This window comes from Penicillium pulvis (assembly GCF_028828015.1).
Source record: "Penicillium pulvis strain IBT 33274 chromosome Unknown contig_10_segment0_segment0, whole genome shotgun sequence".
NCBI classification, from domain to species: Eukaryota; Fungi; Ascomycota; class Eurotiomycetes; order Eurotiales; family Aspergillaceae; genus Penicillium; species Penicillium pulvis.
Genome location: NW_026643071.1, coordinates 2,956,819 through 2,978,482, shown reverse-complemented (window position 1 = coordinate 2,978,482; position 21,664 = coordinate 2,956,819). Strand labels below are relative to the sequence as shown.

General features: G+C 48.2%; 8 protein-coding genes across 8 annotated transcripts; 3 read left to right on the top strand and 5 right to left on the bottom strand.

The window, feature by feature from the left end:
* Positions 1-390: 390 nt before the first annotated feature.
* Positions 391-5,536, bottom strand: N7503_001138 (uncharacterized protein; the record flags this gene model as incomplete). The annotated part of the gene is made up of 13 exons (XM_057060699.1): positions 391-584; positions 684-706; positions 760-890; positions 1,003-1,935; positions 1,986-2,663; positions 2,729-2,784; positions 2,841-3,100; positions 3,176-3,441; positions 3,508-4,558; positions 4,611-4,808; positions 4,883-4,931; positions 4,992-5,292; positions 5,357-5,536. 13 exons carry the CDS (start codon positions 5,534-5,536, stop codon positions 391-393), a joined length of 4,320 nt encoding a protein of 1,439 aa, XP_056927622.1.
* Positions 5,537-5,887: 351 nt separating this feature from the next.
* Positions 5,888-6,888, top strand: N7503_001137 (SDR family NAD(P)-dependent oxidoreductase; the record flags this gene model as incomplete). The annotated part of the gene is made up of 3 exons (XM_057060698.1): positions 5,888-6,049; positions 6,104-6,665; positions 6,731-6,888. 3 exons carry the CDS (start codon positions 5,888-5,890, stop codon positions 6,886-6,888), a joined length of 882 nt encoding a protein of 293 aa, XP_056927621.1.
* A 125-nt stretch (positions 6,889-7,013) lies between these two features.
* Positions 7,014-8,480, bottom strand: N7503_001136 (fungal specific transcription factor domain-containing protein; the record flags this gene model as incomplete). Its single annotated transcript, XM_057060697.1, has 1 exon — positions 7,014-8,480. The coding sequence occupies one exon, from the start codon at positions 8,478-8,480 to the stop codon at positions 7,014-7,016; it is 1,467 nt and encodes a 488-aa protein (XP_056927620.1).
* Positions 8,481-9,631: 1,151 nt separating this feature from the next.
* Positions 9,632-9,855, bottom strand: N7503_001135 (uncharacterized protein; the record flags this gene model as incomplete). Its single annotated transcript, XM_057060696.1, is given in 2 exon segments — positions 9,632-9,721; positions 9,736-9,855. The coding sequence occupies 2 exon segments, from the start codon at positions 9,853-9,855 to the stop codon at positions 9,632-9,634; spliced, it is 210 nt and encodes a 69-aa protein (XP_056927619.1).
* Positions 9,856-12,158: 2,303 nt separating this feature from the next.
* On the bottom strand, positions 12,159-14,600 carry N7503_001134 (non-ribosomal peptide synthetase; the record flags this gene model as incomplete). Its single annotated transcript, XM_057060695.1, has 2 exons — positions 12,159-14,003; positions 14,070-14,600. The coding sequence occupies 2 exons, from the start codon at positions 14,598-14,600 to the stop codon at positions 12,159-12,161; spliced, it is 2,376 nt and encodes a 791-aa protein (XP_056927618.1).
* Positions 14,601-15,321: 721 nt separating this feature from the next.
* N7503_001133 (MFS transporter) lies at positions 15,322-17,031 on the top strand (the record flags this gene model as incomplete). The annotated part of the gene is made up of 8 exons (XM_057060694.1): positions 15,322-15,387; positions 15,448-15,468; positions 15,544-15,601; positions 15,657-15,716; positions 15,767-16,052; positions 16,107-16,204; positions 16,252-16,415; positions 16,468-17,031. The coding sequence occupies 8 exons, from the start codon at positions 15,322-15,324 to the stop codon at positions 17,029-17,031; spliced, it is 1,317 nt and encodes a 438-aa protein (XP_056927617.1).
* Positions 17,032-17,497: 466 nt separating this feature from the next.
* On the bottom strand, positions 17,498-17,734 carry N7503_001132 (uncharacterized protein; the record flags this gene model as incomplete). Its single annotated transcript, XM_057060693.1, has 2 exons — positions 17,498-17,566; positions 17,600-17,734. 2 exons carry the CDS (start codon positions 17,732-17,734, stop codon positions 17,498-17,500), a joined length of 204 nt encoding a protein of 67 aa, XP_056927616.1.
* Positions 17,735-18,591: 857 nt separating this feature from the next.
* On the top strand, positions 18,592-21,259 carry N7503_001131 (uncharacterized protein; the record flags this gene model as incomplete). Its single annotated transcript, XM_057060692.1, has 5 exons — positions 18,592-18,963; positions 19,013-19,312; positions 19,364-19,628; positions 19,681-19,780; positions 19,831-21,259. 5 exons carry the CDS (start codon positions 18,592-18,594, stop codon positions 21,257-21,259), a joined length of 2,466 nt encoding a protein of 821 aa, XP_056927615.1.
* Between the last annotated feature and the right edge of the window lie 405 nt (positions 21,260-21,664).

Below are 21,664 nucleotides of genomic sequence, written 5' to 3'. Positions count from 1 at the left end.
TTCCATTGAGTTTTCTGGCCCGCCTGGATTATGGTATCATGACTCCTTGTACCTTCATTCCTTCTAGATCAGGGGTGCATTGAGATTGCTACGTCCTGGCGCGTGAAAAGTACACTCTGCGTCCCGAGAGCTTGCTTGGAGACTGGACTCCTTGAAATGTATTTTTCGGAATTTCTATTCAACAAAACTGTGAAATCCTTTGACTATATCTTGAGCATATATATTACTTCTTATGGGACTCTTCAAGTTCAGCTTGTCAGTAGTCCACCTGGGCACTACTCTTGCATATCATGACCAAGTTTCTTCAGCCACGAATGAAGGACGCAGGTGCTGGTTACAATGATTGAGGACGGAAGAGTATTTTTGCATAGATTATTCCTCTAACTTTCATTACTCATCTAGGTCGAGAACCGTGGGCTTCTGCTGCTGATCATCAACGGCACAGCGACAGGTCTTGCGGTGATCATTGTGGGTTTTTGAAGAAATACCCAGGATATCCATCTCGAAACAGTTTGATATGGATAACTGTGCAATGGTACCAGCAATTTCCAAAGCTGTGCGAACCCCCGGGCTGATAGGTGTGGCTGTATAGATTCGATACGTGACGCATATAATATATACCCTGATCAGCGGCCTGATCAAAACAGTTCCTATTCGCGGCTCTTTTCTACCATTGTGCTTACCAGAAATTTCGGAAGCAACGTGGCTAATGGCCTAATAAGAAAATAGGATCGGGACAGGATGCATCATCACGCTAACCGCTTCCGCCATTTGAAGATAAAGATCAAGTACGTCCCCACGACGGCCATCGCGTAATTGAATAAGATGAACCCAATGAAGATTCCTATATTGCGGCCTCTTTGTGAAAAGCGGAAGTCGTATTGTTTTACCTAACGGGAGTTTAGGTTGTTAGCGAGGTCTGATCTCCACAGTGAATTTCCGGAAGAAATGAACAAACAAAAAGTATAACAAGAGACTAGGGAGGGGGAAGAGAGATCTCACATATTGATCGCCATTGGCGTAGCTGCAATACTCGCATTGCCCCGCCGCGCTGGCATCCACCAGGTACCCTGTCGAATTGGATTGGCTGAAGAACGCGGCAGCGTAGGAGCCGCAGGTCTCCGACGACGGGGCATTGAAGACGCTTAGCTCCGAGTTTTGACAGGTAATTTCTAGCGCGTGCATGGCATTGGTACCGATGCCTTCGATGAAATAATACAGCGGGGAGATGTTATAGAACCAGCGCCAACCGCGCGGGGTTAGGGGCGGCGGCGAGAGAGGGCCATTGAAGGTGTTGACCACTAGCCATACGAAGCCGGTGGCGACTTGTGCAGCCAGGGCGGTAGGGAATATGGCAGCAGTAAAATGGGCCAGACTGGCCACAAAGAGCGAGTAAAGCTCGTACATAAGGAATGCATAACCTGCGCGCGTTGAGATGGTGAAATATCCCACCATATAATTCCATAGTAGCCAGTAGACCAAGCCTCCAAGTAGGGTGAATGGAATCTCCACTACCAAGGCACTAATCGTAAACACGCTCCAATGGTAGAAGCGTGACTCATTCTCTCGGGCTAGGAATTGGTCCCGCAGGATGATGAACCTGGGCTCGATCTGGAGACTGAGGACAGGTCCGGTGATGACACTCACGAAGATGGAGAACATGCGGCCGCGAGAGTCCGTCAAGTTGTTAGATAGTTGTAGAAATGTCAAGCCGTTCATAAGACCCATCCAGATGTTAAGTTGGATCTTCCCTAGCACATAATCCGAGTCGCGCCAATAATTGATGAACGCACGTTGAGTAACCACCTGAAGCTGCTCCAGATAAGATGCGGCATAAACTCGATCAGATCTCGCAGAGTTTGCCACGTCTTTCTCCTCAAGCAGATGTTGAAGTTGCTCCTGTGTGGACCCGAACTCGGGCGAGTCTTGCCATATCTATTGCGGAAGGTAAGAACTGCAACCTTAAAATGACGGAGACGACATACCTTAAACCAATCTTCTTGGGGCTTAGCGCTGACGTCTAGCAGATAGTCGGCTGGATTCTCGGTATCATTACAGCGGCGTGTATAGCGAGCAAAGTAGTCGAGAATTGTTTTGCACCGCGGGCCAAGGGGTCCAAAGTACATCGTCTTCCCACCAGGAATCAAAAGTAGCAAGGAGTCAAACTGTTCAATCATCTGAAAAGATGGCTGGTGGATCGTGCACAGGATCGTTTGCCCGGAATCTGATAGCTTACGCATGAGTTGGACGATTGAAAGGGCCGAATTGCCATCTAAGCCCGAGGTGGGCTCATCAAGGAACAGAAGGATATCCGGCTTGGCCGCCAGCTCAACTCCAATACTGACACGCTTACGCCTCTCCAGATCTAGTCCAGCGCCCGGAACACCGATGACAGCATCGGCAATATCTTCCATGTCCAGGAGCCTGATGACCATTTCAACATGCGCCATCTTATATTCGAAAGAAATCGCTGCCGGGCGGCGGAGTCTCGCACTCAGCTGGAGAGCTTCTCGTACCGTGGACGACTCAAGATGGATATCATTCTGGTGGACGAAGCCAGTCCGACGACCAATTGATGCCGGGAGTGGACCTCCATCGAGATAAAGCCCTCCGGACAACACGCCAATTCGGATCCTCTGCGCAAGAGTGTCAAGAAGGGTCGTCTAGCATGTGTTTAAGTCAGTTCCAGCGCCCCTGTCTCAGAACCAGATGTGTTAGATGTGCATACCTTTCCCGCACCAGACATACCCATCAACGCAGTCATTGAGCCTGGCTGAAGCCACCCTGTATCGACTCATCAGTGAATTGTCCTAATAATTGAATGAAACCAACGACTTTACCTGACACATTCTCAAGCAAGCGCCTTCCATTGCCCAGTTCAAGAGTCAAGTCCTGCCATGCAAAGACGTGATTACTGGGCTCGAGATGCTTGGCGACTGACTCGCTATTTGAAGTTTCCTCAGAATTTCCGAATTCCTTGGTCACTGGTGGCTTTTCAATATCCGTTAGAGCGGCATTTGAGGTGCTCGTCCACGGCAGCTTTCGATAGTAGATAGTCGACATGTGTGCCGCTGCGTGACGGAACCTCTCCATACCGATTCTGTTGGAAGCACCATGGCGGTTACGTCAGTGACAGGATCGACAAAAACAGGAATAGAATGGCAGTGAGACATACGTGACTAAAACCGAAAAGAAGATGAAGAAGGCGGCGTTGATACCGACATTCCGCCATTTGTGAAGAGAGTGGAAACTATATTCAGCTATAAGGTAGAGCTTGCCGGAAAGCTCTAGATGACCGGGTAAGGATCCCGACACCGCACACGTCTGATAGCTGGTGTTATTGTAGGACAATCCCACGGGTACGGTATCTTTGGCACTGCATTGGTAAGTGCTGCTCCCGATCTCATTTAGAGCGATGGACTCAAAGATATAGTACATTGGCTGCGATAGAACGGAATTGTTAGTTTTCGATTACCCAGGACTTTTGCTCTCGCTCGGAACTCATACGTCGAGGTACCGAATCCATCCCAGCCAAACCTTCATGCCAGGTGGAGTGATATAGAATCCAGTGTAGATGATGAGGACATTGAGAAGCAGACCGACAGGCAGGATTGCTCGAGTGATGGAAGTTGTAAACACCGCAATGGCCCGAAACATCACGGAAAGGGCCATCAAGCCTATGTAAAGGGAGACGAGCCACGTGAAAAAGTGGCCGGCCGTGCGCTGAAAGTCAATCATCCAGTAGATTGGAAGGGAGTACAGGATGAAAATCAGCTTCCATGGGACATCGGCCAGAATCTGCCCCAGAGCGTACGCTCCGGGTCGGTAAAATCTTAGGGCCTTCTGTTTCAACAAAATTGGGCGTTGAACGAACGTATTTCCAAATTCCGCAGATGACTGTAGACCCATTATGAGCACACAGAAGAATAAGGCTGAGCAACGTGTGTACAGCCCTTCAGTTACGTTGCGTTGATTTCGAAACAGAGTTCCAAGAAGAAGTGCCTGCACAATAGTTCCTGCAGCCTCGGCAATCCAAGCAGCTCTGTCAGTCATAAAGATGCGATAATGACGAATAGTGCACTCGTAGACCTGACGATAAATCGGAAGAGCGTATCCAGAGGCTTTTATAGTCAATGGTGTGGGGCTTGGGGCCTTGGCTTGCTCCATTAACTGCTGATGAAAAGCACTCTCCCAGAACCGGGCTTCAAAATCAGCCGGTTGAAGAGGAGCCGGCCGATGAAGATTTTCACGTGGGATTCGACCATCCGGAGTCCCTGACATGGATGCAAGGAAGTCTGATATGGAAGTCCGTGGCGAGCAGTAAAATCCAAGAGATTCGAAGTACTCCTTGGCAGAAGAAGCCGGGCCAAAGTATGCTACATGGCCTTCATTCAATACCAATATCTTGTCGAATAGTGAAACAGCCAGGTCGCTCGCCTGATACAAAGACATCGCTGTCGCACATCCACTGCGCGTCGTATATTTCCGGAGAACAGTAAGGAAGCGGATTGCTGTGGATGAATCCAGACCTCGTGTAGGATTATCAAAGCAGAACAACCTTGAAAAGAGTCAGCTCAGCCCAGCGACATTGGACTCAGGGGCAGACCGACCTTGCACGGGTGCAAAACGCCTCAGCGAGAGATACTCGGCGACGCTGTCCACCACTGACTCCGCGAATATGATCGTTTCCAATACGTAAATCGGCGGCGTGGGTGAGACCCATGAGTTGCAGCACAGCTTGCAGGTCTTGCTCAAGGTTTAATGCGCGACCTTGTTGCGATATGCCGCGCCGGGCATTAAGAGCAAAGCTATGTTATTTGAGTAACAGCGTCTAGTGGCAAACACGAGAAAAACAAAAACCATGAAAAGGACATGAACGCACCGAAGCGTGGTGTTTACCGACAATGTAGGAAAGTGAACATCGTTTTCCCCTATCCAAGGCATTGAGTATCAGTTGGTTGAGAATGCAATGAGAGCGCGTGCCACCATACCAGTGAAAGCAATTTGATCGGGTCTGTTCTTCTTCGCTGCCGCTGCATCGAGCGGACCATACCAGACGTTACCCTCCATAGAGAGGTACTCTTCCCGCATATTGGCTAGGGCTTTGAGGAAAGTTGTACAACCACTGCCGGGTCGCCCCACAACCATCAGCATCTCTCCCTCGCGAATCGAGCCGGTTAACCTGTGGAGCAAGACCCGAGATGGAGCAGGCTTGCTGGACCACCAGCTAGTTGGACTAGCAAGCTTTAAGAGTTGAATACACGCCTCAGGGACATCTTTGACAAGTTGATGCTGTATAGAAACGTGGAGCGTGAGTGTCCTGAGCAAGAGTATTTCAAGGGTATGGTGAACAAACCCCAACACCGGCTCCTATTACAGACAGATTCTCAAAAACGATGCTTCCGCGGTCTTCTGACGTACTGGTATGACGAGCTAGGAAGTCGTCCAGCAATCGATCAATTTCCTCAGCCTCATGGTAACCTTTCTCGATCATGTCTTGATCTTGGGGCTTTATTGGTTCCATTGAATTACCCATAGCTGCTGTTCAAAGACTGATATCGGGGGAGCTGGCCATGGAGCATCTTGAAATTGGCTTCAACCAGTATATGAATTCAAACATCTTTCCCTGTGCCTCCCCTGTCGCCCGGCATGGTATGGTATGGAAGGGATTACGCAAAGGAGTAACCATTACTCCTCTTGGTTAGATAATGTGGATCAATGTCACCAAGTGGGACAAGTGGGGCAAACGGACGAAACTAATCTAGCGAGAGGGAGAAGATTCATAATAATTAGATAATTAGAAGATAACGTAGGAGACTGAGGGGTCAAACCCTATATATACCTTCCACTTTTATTGTTCAAGTATCGGTTCAATTCATACCACAACATGTCTGACTCTCCTATTGACCCTGATCAATTTACCCGAGCGGGTTCGATCACCAAAACCTACTACCGAGATGTCTATCCAGCCATTGAGCCGTCTAAGCCGGAATTCTCCCAGGCGGACAAAGTGTCTATTATCACAGGCGCCGGAAGTGGAATTGGCAGAGTAAGGGGCTATCTCACAATGACTAATTCATATTCTAATAAATTTCTGTTGTAGGCAATTGCACGAAGCCACGCCCAGTCCGGCGTGAAGAGACTAGTTCTCATCACCTTGTCCGAGTCGTCTGCAGAAGAAACCAAAATGGTCGTCCAAGCGGAGTTTCCCTTGGTTGAGATCCTCACGCTTCCCACCGATATTGCGGATGAGATGGCCGTGGCTCGGACCTTCGACACCATCAAAGACAAGTTCGGAATGGTCCACACTCTAGTCAACAACGCGGGGGTTTTTGCACCTGGTGCCCCCATTGTGGAGTCAGACTCAGCCACCTGGTGGAGAGACTTTGAGATCAACGTGCGCGGTACTTACCATGTCACTGCGGCCTTCTTGCGTTTGACCGCCCAGACGCAGGAGATCAAGCCCACGGTGGTGAACCTGATAAGCACACTCACGTTGACGCCTCCGACACTGAGCAGCTACTTCATTAGCAAAATGGGCGTGGCCAAGCTGACAGAGTTTATCACCGCTGAGAACCCCCACGTTACGGCGTATAGTCTGTCTCCCGGCATTGTCCTAACGAGTATGACATTGGATTCGTTTAAACCATTTGCCAAAGACACCGGTATGTCACAAAGCGTCTCAATTTCTCGGGAGATTTTCATTGCTAACCCTTCACCGCTCGTATAGCCGAATTGACTGGAGCCGTGACGGTGTACCTGGCGGCTAAGCGTCCCGAGTATCTCAGTGGCCGGCATCTATCTGTCAACTGGGATTTGGAAGAGCTGGAAGCTCGCCAGTCTGAGTTTGCTTCTTCGGATAAGTTGAAGATCGGACAATTTGTTTAAAAACGCCCTCAATATAACGCGGAGGATAAGATCTAAACGCGCTGTGAAATTCTTATATGCACAGAATTGTATGAATGGAATCTAAGACACATGACAAAACACGCGATGCAAAGACATTCTTGTCGTTACCGAGGAAAATGATCCATTCCCGGGGGAATCTCAGGGAGATCTATTAGCATATCATCAATTCCATGACAGTAACCCGACCAAGCTTTAGGGTCTACCGTGTCAGCCCAGGACCATAAAGCATCTGTCCCCGGACTAAGCAAGAAAGGACCGGAGGACTGTTCCAAGTCCACTCGATCCCAATGTTCCGTGACTTGCTCACCAGCAGGCGGAAGGGCATGCGGATGGGATGCAGAAGTTTGCGCATTGAGTACTTCCATGAGAACATCGACTCGGCCTAGGAGATAACGAGTCAGATGGACAGCCCGCGACGCAATAGGGTTTGAGGTCTTTGCTGTGTCGAAAACCTGAAAGGATAGCTCGACATGTTGTCGGGCAACGGGGAACCAGTAGCACAAAGGATAGGCCAATAAAAAGCCTACAAGAGTCAGGACTGCGTTCCAGACGTATTGATACACATCTGAGCATCCATAAAGAGCATCATGATTGAGCATGCGCCGGTGGACAGTCTCTATAACCTTCAAAGCGTGTTGAAGAGCTGTTGTCGCATGGACATCCGCTCTTGGGCTGCGTTGAGGGACCAGACCACGACTGGGAAACTGTATGAATGGGCGATGAAACCAAATAACAAGATCATGGAATTGAAGTTCGAGAAGTGTTTGCTGCAAGGCGCGAGTGGGTGATTGATGATACATCCATGCATCGTCATCGCGTTTCAATCCTTCTCCGGCTGCGTGCGTCAGAAGTTGATTGGCGCTACCGACAAGCACCAAGGTTTTGAATGGCTCCACCTTCACGATATGGTCTCTCCATTCATACAATCGAGTAATTTCGTGAGTGAGATGCTCCGCAGACAGTTCAATTCGTGTGATGGAATCGTTCGCACCCACTGTATCGTGGCGAGCCGCCAAGGATTCGGCAATCTTTTTGGTAACCACTGTTAGCGTGATAGTCGCTGAGTGAAAGACCAGCTCCGACAAGGCCGGGTCAGTGGATGGATTATAATTCGGCATGGTAAGTGTAGTGTCTCTTAGGGAGACAACCATGGGTTTACCTAGGTATCTCGAGCATCGAAAGTCGAGATGAACTAACATCCACCACACGCGACCACGGATCTCCGCCTCTTTCGCACTAACGTGAGGCGCCGGTGGCTTCTGCAGGTCGAGCGACTGCGCCAGTCGAACAGCCGCCCCCGTGATGTTATATGCGGTCAAGACCTCTCCAGAATTCAGCAGAAACAAAACCATTAGAATATGGCGTTGCACGTCCGACACAGATGGTTCCGCATATAGGAGATATTGACTGTTTGTCGCTAAGGCTTTCTGAAAGTAGGAAGCAAACAAAGCTACAATGGGGCTCTGCTGCTTGTCGGAAAAAGACCCTTGCGCCTCGACTAACTCTGTACTGATGCCCAGGAGACGATGGTGTAGTCCGGCATGATAGACTGATTGCAAGCAGTACGCCATTAGAGCGTTTTGCAAAGGCTCCTGCTTTTGATCTGGTTCAAGATCTAGCACAGCTTCCTGAGTCACAATCGGTACTAGGCATCGGTAGCGAGCCCAAAAGATTCTCAGAAGCCTCTCTTGGAGGTCTCGTAAGCCGGAACAGCTCGACTGCGTAAGGCCCTGCTCTGCATCTTGAATCAAGTCCGGAGTCGAATAAGAGGTCTCCGAAGAGAAAGATTCACTAGGACCTGGAGATGATTGTGCTGAAATCTGAGACACTACGGAACAAAAGGTGTCGATCCGTGAGATAAAGCCAGTGAGACAGTCCGGGTGGCGAGCGACTACATGAGTCGCGTCCCTTGGTGGATCGACCGGCGCGGACGAGCTCACTGACTGGGGAAGTGGACTACAGGAGGGGACTGATGGGCGAATATGCTGGGCTCTAGCGGAGCAAGACGGCGATAGAAGATGAGAGGGTTTAGGCTTGACGCACTTGACTTTGTTCGTTACACACTGTGAACACGGCAACCTGCCATCGCAACGAACACGATGCTCGCGACAGAAATCGCATGCTCGTCGTACTTTTCTTCGCTTAACGAGGGGACCTGATCTTGGAGGAGTAAAATTGTAAAGCATGACGAAGGGGGGATCTAGCCCAAGTGCGGCTGTGGGTGGAGGTTTCGCATCGCGGGAGGTAGTATTGAGGAGGGAATGATACAGTTTGTCGCTTCGTCGATACCAAAGGTGGATTAAGTGGATGTGGCTTTCTCCGGTTCCTGGCCAATAGGAAATTGGGGAGGAAGCAACCAATAGGAAACACAGGAGCCGTACACACTCCAGTCATCATCGTCGCAAGGCTAAAACTGTACCCTTCGGTAGAAGATAGTACCCGCCCTCGTAGCATTGGTCTGGGCCAAGGATGAGATTTTAGATCCCGTCTGTTTTACATCAGAGAATTACCTCCATTGACTCGTGCATTACAGATAGTCCATGAAGATATTTCTGGCTCCGTTGCGTACACGTGCGAGGAGTATGCTTTGACGCCATTCACCAAGAAAGAGCTCAAAGGGGCAATTCTACGAGAACTGAGTGTACGCTGAATCGAATCATATCATTCGTAACATCTTTGCCCGTCTATCGCAGTTTGACGGGAGAAAATAGCTAGTCAATATTCACTTATGTCCGTTAGTGATGGGTACTTTGACATCCAGAGAAACAAATCCCTCAGTTCCGCCCCCATTTTGCCACTGAGCAGCGCACATCTGCAGCAAGTCACCTTTCCGTTATTCTTGCCGTTGATGTTACAGGTACCGCCGGTAGGAGGGGCAGGGTTGCCACTGGTGGAAGAAGCAGCAGCAACGGCAGCCAGTGCAACAGTCGCAAGGGGGAACTTCATTTTGCAAGCTAAAAGAAGTAGGTAAAGATGTGCTTATGTGAGCTGGTAGCTTAAGAGATTGTAAAAAAGTAATTGATGAGGTGTTGGTACATTCCAATTGATGGAAAAGGTGCCTGGGCGATGATGCGCGGTTTATATACTTTTGAAGACCCTCACAAGCCCATTCAATCGCCTTTGCATGAACAGTCACTTTTCAATACACTGGAATCAGCCGTAGCAAGCAAATGAGATAAACTTGGCAATTAGCGTCGCTCTAATTGATCACCAAGATTGTCCGATGAGACTCACTATCGAAGCTAAGCATGTAGATCATAACCTTTTACAGCGTTTATCAGTCGATGAGTCGTGCCCATCTACCCCTTTTTGAGGATCATTTCGCCATCTAGCATCGCTCTGATTCATCACCGAGATTGTCCGATGAGATTCACTATCGAAGCCAAGAATGCAGATCAAGATCTACGTAGTCGATCCAATTCACCAGGTTTTGTCTTGACACGATCGATCTGAGCTAGTACGGATTCGTAGTTACGGGCCCCTTACCTTGTTTCTCATATTGGGCAACTTCTGAAGACTCCCGCTTGCCTCACCCGGAGAAAATTCGATTGAATCTCCACTACATTGACATTCTCTTGACCATTAACATCTAGTTAGAAGCTAGGAATGCGCCATATCAAATAGCCTATTGAAATCGTATGTTTCAAGGGCTACACAGATCGCATGGCATCCTCTGATGATGCCAATGCTTTGTTGATGAGACAAGGGGGTTGAGGTAAGGTCACACGTGAGTTGGGCTAGCGTAATGCATTTATTGAGATCGCTTTGTAGGCTGCTCACGCTGACGCTCAGAAGCGGATCAGCAGAGCGTCTCGTAATGCCCCTCTTCAGTAGGTACAACTAGTGAAGTGCCCACGTGTTTTTGGCATTAAATCCTTCAAATCACAAGGTCCTCTTTGAGAATCCACCTGCCTAGGTGATTCTTTGGGTGACATGACATAGCTATTGCTTGCCTAGGTAGAAACTTGGAAGGTTCAGGTGATGCCTGGAATAGCTATCCCTGTCCAGAGGCTCTCGAGGTTTACACTAGATACATAAGTTTCGGAAAATGTATTTGCAGGAGGCGACATCCAAGTGTCTTGGATCATATCCTCCGGTGATTTCGGAGATCGCCATCTAGAAAGGCCACTTTCTCCAACTTTGTTTCTGTGAACTTGACTGGATCCAATCGTCTTATATCTGCGATGATAATTTGTCTTTGTTAGCGTGCTTTTTCCATAATTTCTGTTTGCCTTTCATGGATGCTTGTTTACGCACACATTAATACTATTTATTTCTATCATTTCACATTTTTCGTGTCCAGATGTCACCCAATCTGGAGACAGACTGGGTGAAAGTCACCGGAAGATTAAGGATATTTATTACTACGCGAACGATGTCTTCCCGGTATAGGAACTGCTAGCACTCCCTGTGGGTCGGATCCAAGAAGCTACGGAGATAGGTGCTCGGTCACGGAGAAATAAATTATAGCAATCGTTCAGCTAGTTTGCGGTATCGTGGCCGGGCAATCCAAGCTGACGGGCGACAGGTCCTCGAGGGAATCAAGCATCTACGCGACCGGAGGAGATCCAGTGGAGTGTCGAGGTCGCGGTCGAGAGCAGAAACTTTGCCCAGTCTATCGAAGAGTCGCTCTCTACAGTAGCGCCCGACTATAGGTCAGTTTTGCCTTGGTATGTCTGGTGTTCGCAACTGACCTCAGACCAAACAGAACTATGATAGAGATTCGAAGCCTTCATCATCCTCGTAAATATGATACACGGGCGGGAAAGGCCGTGGCCTAATATCTGTCTACTTTTATCAAAACACTGAGCAGTAACAAGGGTTTCTTGGAAAGAGTGGGGGAACTCAGCCCTGCCGTATGTTTGAAGAATTATGGCCAGTGAACGAAAACTCCACTCTTGTGAAAGAGATCCGCGCTCATTTCCGAGCACATATCTAAGCATTTTATTCTCCTTCTACCCATACTCGCTACACGCTTCTTGTCTTTTAATAATGCTTTGACTTTCATTTAACAATGATTGGAAGTTTGATAGGTACAATACAATATATGCCAGTCTCCATCATGACCCATGAACAATCGGAATGCAGAACAATATCAAGTAACACGAAAATAGCTGGCGATATAACTCCCCCACGGATGACCGAAGAAACTAGGTGTTATACTGGACTTGAGAGGCCCGTATAACCCCCAGCTTGGAAAACATAGAGATAACCGAAACTAACAGCATAAAGGAACAAGGCTAGAAGTTTCACATATCTCGATTGTCTTTATACCACTTTTGGGCAATTTGATGCAGCTTTCTGCGATCAAGCTTGTTAGATCTTGTCCGAGGAATTCGGTCAACAAGGAGAAACAAGCTAGGCATCATGTGCTTGGGGAGCGTGCTATCGACTTCTTTCCGCATTGCCTTCACCAGATTATTCGCTCGAACACGATTTGTGATCGGAAGAAACGACATTTCATGGTCTGAAATTCCGGGAAGAAGGTTCGCTGGATTTTCATCCAGGTAAATAAAGGCCACCAGGATAGGGTCGTCGCTACCGTCAATCTCGCCAAGAATATCTATGACGCTGACATCGCCCGGCGAGAGAGTTCTTCGAAGGATGTACTCCACTTCAGTCGACTCAACACGCTCGCCGTTGAGTTTTAGAAGTGTGTCCTTTCGGCCCATGTGCTCCACTGTACCGTCATGGCGATAACGACCCAGATCACCAGACCGGTAGATGCGAGAACTTGCTGCTCGTGACGGGTGGAGGTCCGCAATCCACCGAGGTACTTCACTAAGGAATCCGACATCGGGTTTCTGGCAGATGTCATCTAAGTACCCACGGGAGAGGTGGGGACCTTCAATCAAAATCTCACCGACAGCGCCAATGGGCACTGGCCGCTGAGGAGAGGAAGTATTCGCAATCCAAATGGCACCGCTACCGGATTTTCCGACGACAGCATTGTGGCCTGCCTTGGGATTGTCGTTGTACGCGCAGAAGGTGGCTGCCTCGCCCATCCCGTACTGGTTTACAAGTTTCACATGAGGTCCCCATTTCAAGAGTAGATCATTTGACATGGGCTCACCCCCAATGCAAAGCAACTCGAGTGACGGAAGAGCCTTGGGGCTGATTTGAATAGCAACTGTTGGAGTCAAGAAGCTCATGTTGGCCTTGGTCAAATTGATGTTCTCAATCAGGCTCGAGAGGGATTTGTCGGGTGTGGGAACACAACAACAGCCACCGGCAGCCAGAGCTGTGAGGTACTCATTGTTACTGATGTCGAATGCATAGTCGTCGAATTGAAATACACGGCTGTGTCGGCCTAGACCAAGGACCTTGTTGTAATCGCGGATTGCGACGGCATAAGACCGATGTTCCTGGATAATACCCTTGGGCTGGCCTGTACTCCCAGAGGTAAATAGAATCAAACAGGCATTGTTTGGTTTGACGGTTGATGATAAAGGCCCAGTGGGAAGCTCTTTGAGCATGTCTCCCGAGATGGGAATCACGTCCGGGATAAGGGCGGCGTATTTTGATACATATTCAGGGGATGTGAGCATGACTTTAGCGTTGACACGATTGATGACTGAGTCAAGGAAGATGGGAGGGTCGCGAGCGTCGATAGATATATACGCGCCACCGGCTTTTAAAATTGCCAGGCGAGCAATAATGGCGAAAGACGACTTTTCGAAACAACTGAGAACGAACGTTTCAGGACCAACGCCAATATTGGTCAAGTGAAGAGCAAGACGGGATGTAACGTCATCCAGCTCTCGATAGGTGTAATCTCCATCCCACGAGTAGATTGCAGGGGCATCGGGGGTCAATCGCGCATGCTCCAGCGCCATGTCATGTAACAAGACCTCGTGAGGCTCCGAAACCTCCTTCGTAAACTTTTGCATAAGGATGAGGTCGAGATCTGAACACAAATCAAGGTCGCCCAAGGAAGTTGTGGGAGAACGGTATATGGATGCCACGATTTTGTTCAAGGAGTGAAGGAGACTTGTTGCGAACTCTTTGGACATTTCGGGCGAGGAGAACGCAAGGCTCGCATGTAATCTTCCATTATTGTTTGTCACATTGAGCATGAGCTTTGATTTGGGGATCTAGAGGAAGACGAGGTCAGTGGTGCAGAAAGAAGCGGGCATTGGAGATATAAACACAAGTGGTACCTTTGAATTGGCAGACAATGGAGCTTCTTGCAAAGTTGGGCGGTCCCCAGCATAGCGGAAGGCCGAGCTGAGAAAGGAATTCCTGCCATCGACAGCCGATCCGTCGTCAGGGTCCGTGGGGTGGATGCCTGCCTTGATGAGGCAAAAGTCCCGAACGAGATCTTTTAATGGGCGCTCCGAGGAGAATTCGAGAGCGCTTGAATTAATGCCCTGGCGCTCATCATCTATGTAGCACAAATTTGATTGAGGGTGGAATTCTAGGTACGTGGTTCTCACGGGAGAGAAGCCATTGAGCACAAGTAACCAGCAAACAACAAGAATCGACTCAATGTCAAGTTCCTGGGTTAATTCTGGACTCAAGTACTCTAAATACTGTGATTTTGCAGCTTCAAGGATATGGGATTCGCAAAGAGTGAGCGAGAGATCGACAGATTCTTGGGGGATCTGAGTTGGGGCTTTCTTGGGTAGCTTCACCGAGCTAATAGGGATTACAGAGGACCCATGCTCAAGAGTTGTAATCGAGGGTGCCATGATGGAGAATAATGAATGGAAGGAGAGAATGTCTCGTAAAAAGTCATTCAAACCGAGTGTCAATCAGATGTGTCCCGAGGCTGAATAAATAGAAATGAAAGATTGACCATAGGGATAGGGAGTGTTACAAAAGCTCGGCTTGGTCCATACGTAGCTGGTGGATCATTCCCGTGCGTCGTGCATATTATTTAGAAAATCAGGTTCAGCTGGATAGCTCATGCAGAATGTGGGTGATCGACACTACATATACGGAGTTTAGTGTCCCCACTTCTGGAACCAGTTCGGACCCAGCGGGGCACACAGCAGAGCAGACCCAGGATCAGGGGTCCTGACTATAAAGTGATCCTTATTTAGGGTATACCTCGTAGCTTCTATTCTTTCCACTCGCATATCATGAACTTTTAGCTTACAATTCTATTGCGAATGTTGCGGATCAAAAGATTGGTCATGCATGATGCATGGTAGTCACAGCGCATAATGTGAGGAACAGCAGTTACATGATTTCATTCCTTCCGGTAAGGAGATGTATCACCTGAGTGGGTCCAATCCGGGCTTTCCCGTCTCCCCCACGATTTGCATGTTTTCTTTTGTTTCAGCTGGAGATTCTGATTTTCAGCTCCTCATAACACAGCCTAGCCGAGGCTTTGGATCAATTTATTCTGAGTCTTGAGTCGTCGAACTCAAACAACTCAGAGGTTCAGTGACTATGGGGGCTTCGAAAATGTTCGCTGAATGGAGATCTTCCGGTAACTTTATGCTAGTGGCCCTATGTTTTGCCCTATTCACGGTACGTGCTCTTCAACTCGAGCGTGATCAAATTTCCACCTTGAAACTGACATAGTGGCAGGACACGTTCGTTTACGGCATCGTACGTATTTCTCGTCCGTAATCAGGATATCAGACCGATCTATGAAATCCATGCATTAGTTGACACAGCCTCTAGATTATACCCATTTTACCCTTCCTGTTGATCGGTCATGGAAACGTGGGCTCGGGGGACGGTAATCTTTATCTTGATTTTGTAACTTGCATATCTTGTTGACTGAATGCCATTAGTTCAAAAGTGGACTTCTGTTCTACTGGCGAGTTATGGAGTTGCTCTTTTACTTGGCGCTCGTGAGTATATATTCAATCTATATGTCTTCCGTGAGCTAATGCAATCAAAGCTACGATCGGTTGGTTTTGCGACAGATTTCGCTTGCAAAAAGCAACACTGGTCGGTGGTTCCATCGCCATGGCCCTAGCAACCGTTCTTTTTATCTCCGCGGATAATGTGTGGGTGTTCCTCGTCGCTCGAGTGTGCCAAGGCCTCTCCGGCGCGGTTGTCGGGGTTCTAGGCCTGAGCATGATTGCCGAAACATCCAGTCCGGAAAGGTTGGGCTCACGGATGGCTTGGGGATCAGCATCATTGACGTGGGGAATTATCTGTGGCCCTATTGCGGGTGGCTTCCTGTACGTTTGCCGTCATGTCTATCTCATCGACGATTTCCCAGTCTAACAAAGCAGCTTTTCCAAATTTGGCACTGGTGGTGCTTTCGGGCTCCCAATAGCACTGCTTGTGGTCGACTTTATCCTGCGAATATTGATCATACAAGAGACTGAAGGTCAGTTATTCCTATCTTTTTAACTTATGAGATTCTAATCAAGATAGACATAGATATTACCAAAGACGATGAGCAGGAGGATTCACCTCTCTTGGAAAACAGTGTCTCTAGCGATCATCCGTTGAGCTTTTGGGGTTTCCTACATCCGATAATGCTGGGTGTGATTTTTTGTGTTTTCGTGATTTCGTCCATATTATCTGCCTTTGAAACAGTAAGTTGTATACCCTACTACATAGAGAATGGCTCCGCTAACCAAGATGTAGACCCTGCCATTGTTTGTACTTGACACCTACCATTGGTCTAGTTTGGGCGCGGGTCTTATCTTTCTCCCAATGACGATACCTTCCATCCTCAGTACTCCAATTGCCCACCTTGTGAGGCGCTTTGTACCACGGACAATTGTGATGACTGGATTTTTCTTGATGGCAGTACCGATGGTATCCTTGCGGTGGACCCAAGAGAACACTATTCACCATGAAGTCGCGCTTGTTTCCTTGCTATTCATCATCGCAGTCAGCGTCACAGCCGTGCAAGCTACCATAATGGGAGATGTGTCTAACGCAGTTCGGAAAATTGAAACCTTTCACGGGATCACGGAAGAGGACAGCAGCGGACAGGGACGAGGCTTCGCACTCTGTAACATGGCATTTGCTGTGGGTCAAACACTAGGCCCAATTGGAGGTGGACTTATTAAACATGAATTAGGTTGGGGTTTTATGACGCTAGTCCTTGGGATTCTATGTCTTGTTGCTGGTATTTCGTCCTTCTTTTCGATTTCGGCAGCTGCACCTCCAGCCTACACGGGCGAGGTTGATGGAAATGAATGAGTATAATTTCATTTAATTATTAATATTCATGTATGAGGGGGTCTTCTCAGGAAACGGCGTTGAATAGGATATGGCTACGATCAAGTCCACATATAACAGGATTCTTCAGAATTCTACCAGTGAATAAATATGTGATTTAATTCCAAGGTTCTGGCCATCACATGAGTAGTGCTGTTCATGCATATCGGGAAGTGTGATGAGGACCTCAACCTTGCAGATCGTCCTACCCCACTCGACGGCATGAACGCTGGCGAAATTAGTGTTGTCATTTCTTGCGTGACAAGATGGACGGCAAATCCTGACGATCCGTGGTGCATGATGTCGCCCCTGCATATATGCATCCTATAATATTGCTTGCTTTTCCGGTTTCTGCTGTCCCCATACCCCGAGCCACGAATGAATCGCGAAATCAAAATTCCTTTTCTTGGCGACCATGCTTGTTCTGATTTCATTGGAGAACTCAATTCTATGGAGCCACAGTGGGCACATGTAGCAGCATATCGATCACATTGGACAAAGAGCGTACCATAAGTACCTGACAGAGAATTATTTTATTTCTGAGACCTACTTTGTACGGGGCGTCGGTCGCTTGTTTGCCTCTTAGTGTGATACGTTCCAGACTCACATGATATTTGTTTTCAGCTGCTGTCATCTCAGCCCCAGCATAGGAGCGGATATTACCCCAGTTATATGCAAGGGACATTCTTGCGTAAAATGCAATGCATACAAGTAAAACCACCGCCAACATGGGTAGATTCGCATTCGTCAGGAAAGCAAGGACAGCCGAGAGAGGATTTAGTCGGAAGATCGAGTCTCAATACTTTGGTAGTCGATCTTCTGCAGTAGTCTACTTGATCTCTACAGTATGATGTAGTACAAATACCTCTAGTGTGGAGTTCCTGTAGTTCATGCAGCCCGACGTCACCAATGCCCCCGGGAGCAGTGGCGTGCTGAGCTCAGAGACATCCCAAGGTTGATCGGCAAAAAACACCACTTGAAAAAGCAAAGAGCTATGTACTGGATACCGACTGAAAATCTTTGCGCCATGTATCTCCAGTCCTTCTCTGAAAGTCTCCATATTAAGTGGTGATCCTACCAAGCTGACATAATCTTTCGATGTACTTAGATCTTGCTTCTCATGATAAAAAGCTTCAAAAGCAAAACTTGGAGGCCCTTGCATATGGAAACATACATACTAGCAAGATATGTGCATGCTTGCACAACCTGAACATGTAATACCACCCTATTAGACATCTCGGTACAGAGGCAAACCCAGGTACAGTACATAGATGCACATGTACGGATACGTCTAGATGTACCACCAATAAGCAGGGGGACTAATGTGTCTCCACTTACTCGTGCATGCTACGCCATCGCAGCTGCAGCTCCAACTAGAGCTGACTCGAAAAGGAAAAGAAGGAAACACTATGACTTATATATTTGAATTCTTCTCCAAATATAAATATTATATCTAAACCACGCAAATCTGCTCACCAGATGTTTTTTCTCAAACACCTTGCCCAAACCAATCAAAAACCCAAAAAGCGCCGATCTTCCAAGATGTCAATTGCCGAGTCCACCGAGACCTCGGAGTACCAGTACTTCCCCATCATTGGAATTTCTGTGAACTCCGAGGATTCATCTAAGTTGGGTCCTGAGACCCCTGTCCCCATTCGTCAGAATATCGACACATGGAGCCAAGACCCCGCCAACGAGAAGCAGGTCAAGCTGTTTGTGATGGCATTGCTTCGTTTCCAACAGATTGATCCTAAAGAACGGGAGTCATACTTCCAAATTGCTGGAATTCACGGTCAGCCCAATGTGCTATGGGATGAGCCAACTATCGACGAGGATACAAAGGGCAAGGGATACTGTACTCACAACAATATCCTGTTCCCGATTTGGCACCGAGCTTACCTAGCACTTTACGAGGTAACTCACATTCATAGACCGCTTTTGGTATCCACTGACACTTCCTCAGCAACGTATTCACGAAATCATGGTTAAGGAGATTGTCCCTAATTTTGCGGAGGACCAGCGCCCCCAATGGCAAGAAGCTGCCGAGACATGGCGTCTGCCCTTCTGGGACTGGGGTCTCACTACTTCTGTCCCTGATCTGTGCAAGTACCCATACACCTTTGTGCCGACCGCAGACGGCACCGGCGAAGAAAGCATCCACAATCCTCTTTTCCAGTTCCGCATGCCAAACAATCAGCCTATGTCTGCTTATGGCATGGACAACTTCAAGGACCCCTGGGTTGATGATGGAGACATGCTATTCGTACGTATTCAATTCCCGGCATGAGAAAGCTACTTCTTCTGACTAAATCAGTATGGTGAATGTGTGGGAACCACTCGTTGGCCTGATGCGGGCGAGTCTGCCTCTGGTACCAACACATGGAAGTACGGTGTGGTGAATAACTACAAGGTGCAGGAGGCAATGAAGAAGCCAGCATGGGTTGCCGACTCGCCGTACGGTCAGCCATCCGAGATGATATACCGTCTATTATCAACTCCCATGGATTACACGACGTTTGCAACCACGGCTCAATTGACGGACGATCAGAACATCACGAACGACATCAATATTGAGTATCGTAAGTTCTTCATCGGAATTCAAATACCTTAAAACTCTCTGACCTTTTCTAGTCCACAATAACATTCACGGTTGGGTTGGTGGCGATCTCAATGGACACATGTCGCAGATCCCAGTCGCCTCATTTGACCCTATGTTTTGGCTTCACCATTGGTAATTTTATTTCCACCCGTACTATACTTACATACTAATAAGTCTTCTAGTAACATCGACCGTATTTTTGCCCTATGGCAAGCCCTCAACCCGGATAAGTGGTTTGAGAAGTCGACCGTCAACGAATTTTTCCAACAAGTCATTGGCCTCCCTAAGGGAACGGAGATCACCCCTAACACTCCTCTACGACCATTCCACAAAGATACCACTGGGACCCCCATGAAGCCTGTGGATGTTCGTTATCCTTACAAGCTTGGCCATACCTATCCCGAGTTACAGACCTGGACCTACAAGCCTGAGAACTACACTTCCGAGCCCTTCCTTGCAAACCTCCGGAAGACTATCAACGACCTCTACGGTATGTCGAGACAGCAGTTGATTGATGCAACCGGCAACATCAAGGGAGTGGAGTATTTGGAAGATGGTACAAAGTCTATGGACTATTCGTTTAGTGTTCGTTACCGCAAATATGCCATTGGTGGCGGTGAACCGTTTTGGATTCGTATCTACCTTTCCCAGGATGGTAAAACGCGAAACGCCAGCGTGGACTTGATCACTGAACTTTACAACTTCAGTCAGAAGCCCGAGGACAATTCAGGAAAGCTTGCATGTGGCAATTGCAAGGACAACAAGGACAACGACATGCGGTCTACTGCCAATATCTCGCTCACTCCTATCTTAATCAGTCTTCTCAAGTCGGGCAAAGACTTAGCCAGTCTTGCCAAGGATGATGTCCTGAAGTTCATCCAGGAGAGGGCTTATTGGAGAGTGTTTAAGTCAGGTAAGGAGCTGGAATCGTGGCAGGTGGATGCCCTGGACCTCAAGATTATCGGAAGCACAAACGATTCGACTGTCTACAACGATGCTACGAAGCCTCCAAAGCTGGAGAACTTCAAGGAGGAACCCACTATCTCCGGAGGGCCAGGTGGTGCCATGAACCCCGCCTTCAAGCAGCCCGTAACAGTTGCTCCTCCGGTCGTGCCTGCTATTCCTAAGGCTGCTCTTAAGGTTAATTCTTTCATACCCTTCAAGGAGGTCCTCAAGGCCGACGGCGTGGTCATCATCGACTCAGCCAGCCTGGACCTCACCCCCGCTAAGACTTCAGGTATCGACAACACCCAAATCTTCCTCAACGAGGGCAAAAACGGAGATGGAGATATCCTGTTCTTGCTCTCTATCAGACGAGCCGAGAACCAGATCGTCTTCAACACCAACATCGATAACGCCTTCGGAAAGGAAGTGCGTATCTCGTTGGAGAACAGGTTCAAGGGCAAAACGCCTTCTATTCTCATTCATGACCAGGGTGATGGCTATGAGGTGTTTATCGACTGGAAGCACGCCCTTTACTTTGAGAAGCGCGCTCCAGGCAAGATCGCCCAATCCGTGTCCTACGGCGTCAACGCTGGGCAGACACCTGCATGGTCTTCTAGCTTGAAGGTGAAGGTGTACGCTTCGATGAGGGAGGTGTTCCACCATTAGAGCCTTGGTCATTCGCCATGTCGGACTTGTACAAGAAAAGAATTCTGTCTCTACCGTATTGTTATATTTTCGGAGCTTTTTCGGGTGGAAGTTAGAGAGAAGAGCTATGATGGCCTAGCCTTTTTGTAATGGCATTTATCAGCCAGGTTGTTTCATGGCGATTTTTATATATCATCTTGCTTAGATATATTAGATACGCCATTCATGTTCATTGCCGATACCCGATTCCCAAATGGTAATCAGTCATAGTGCATTGCAATACCCGAAGAAATGACGGTATGCTCGCTTTACGTACGAAATAGTCCTATAGCCCCATAGAGGTGGCACAAATGAGCTAAAGTGGACGGCAAAGCACGCGAATCCTTCCTTGTGACGAAAACGTAATTTGGACTCCGACCACTGGCT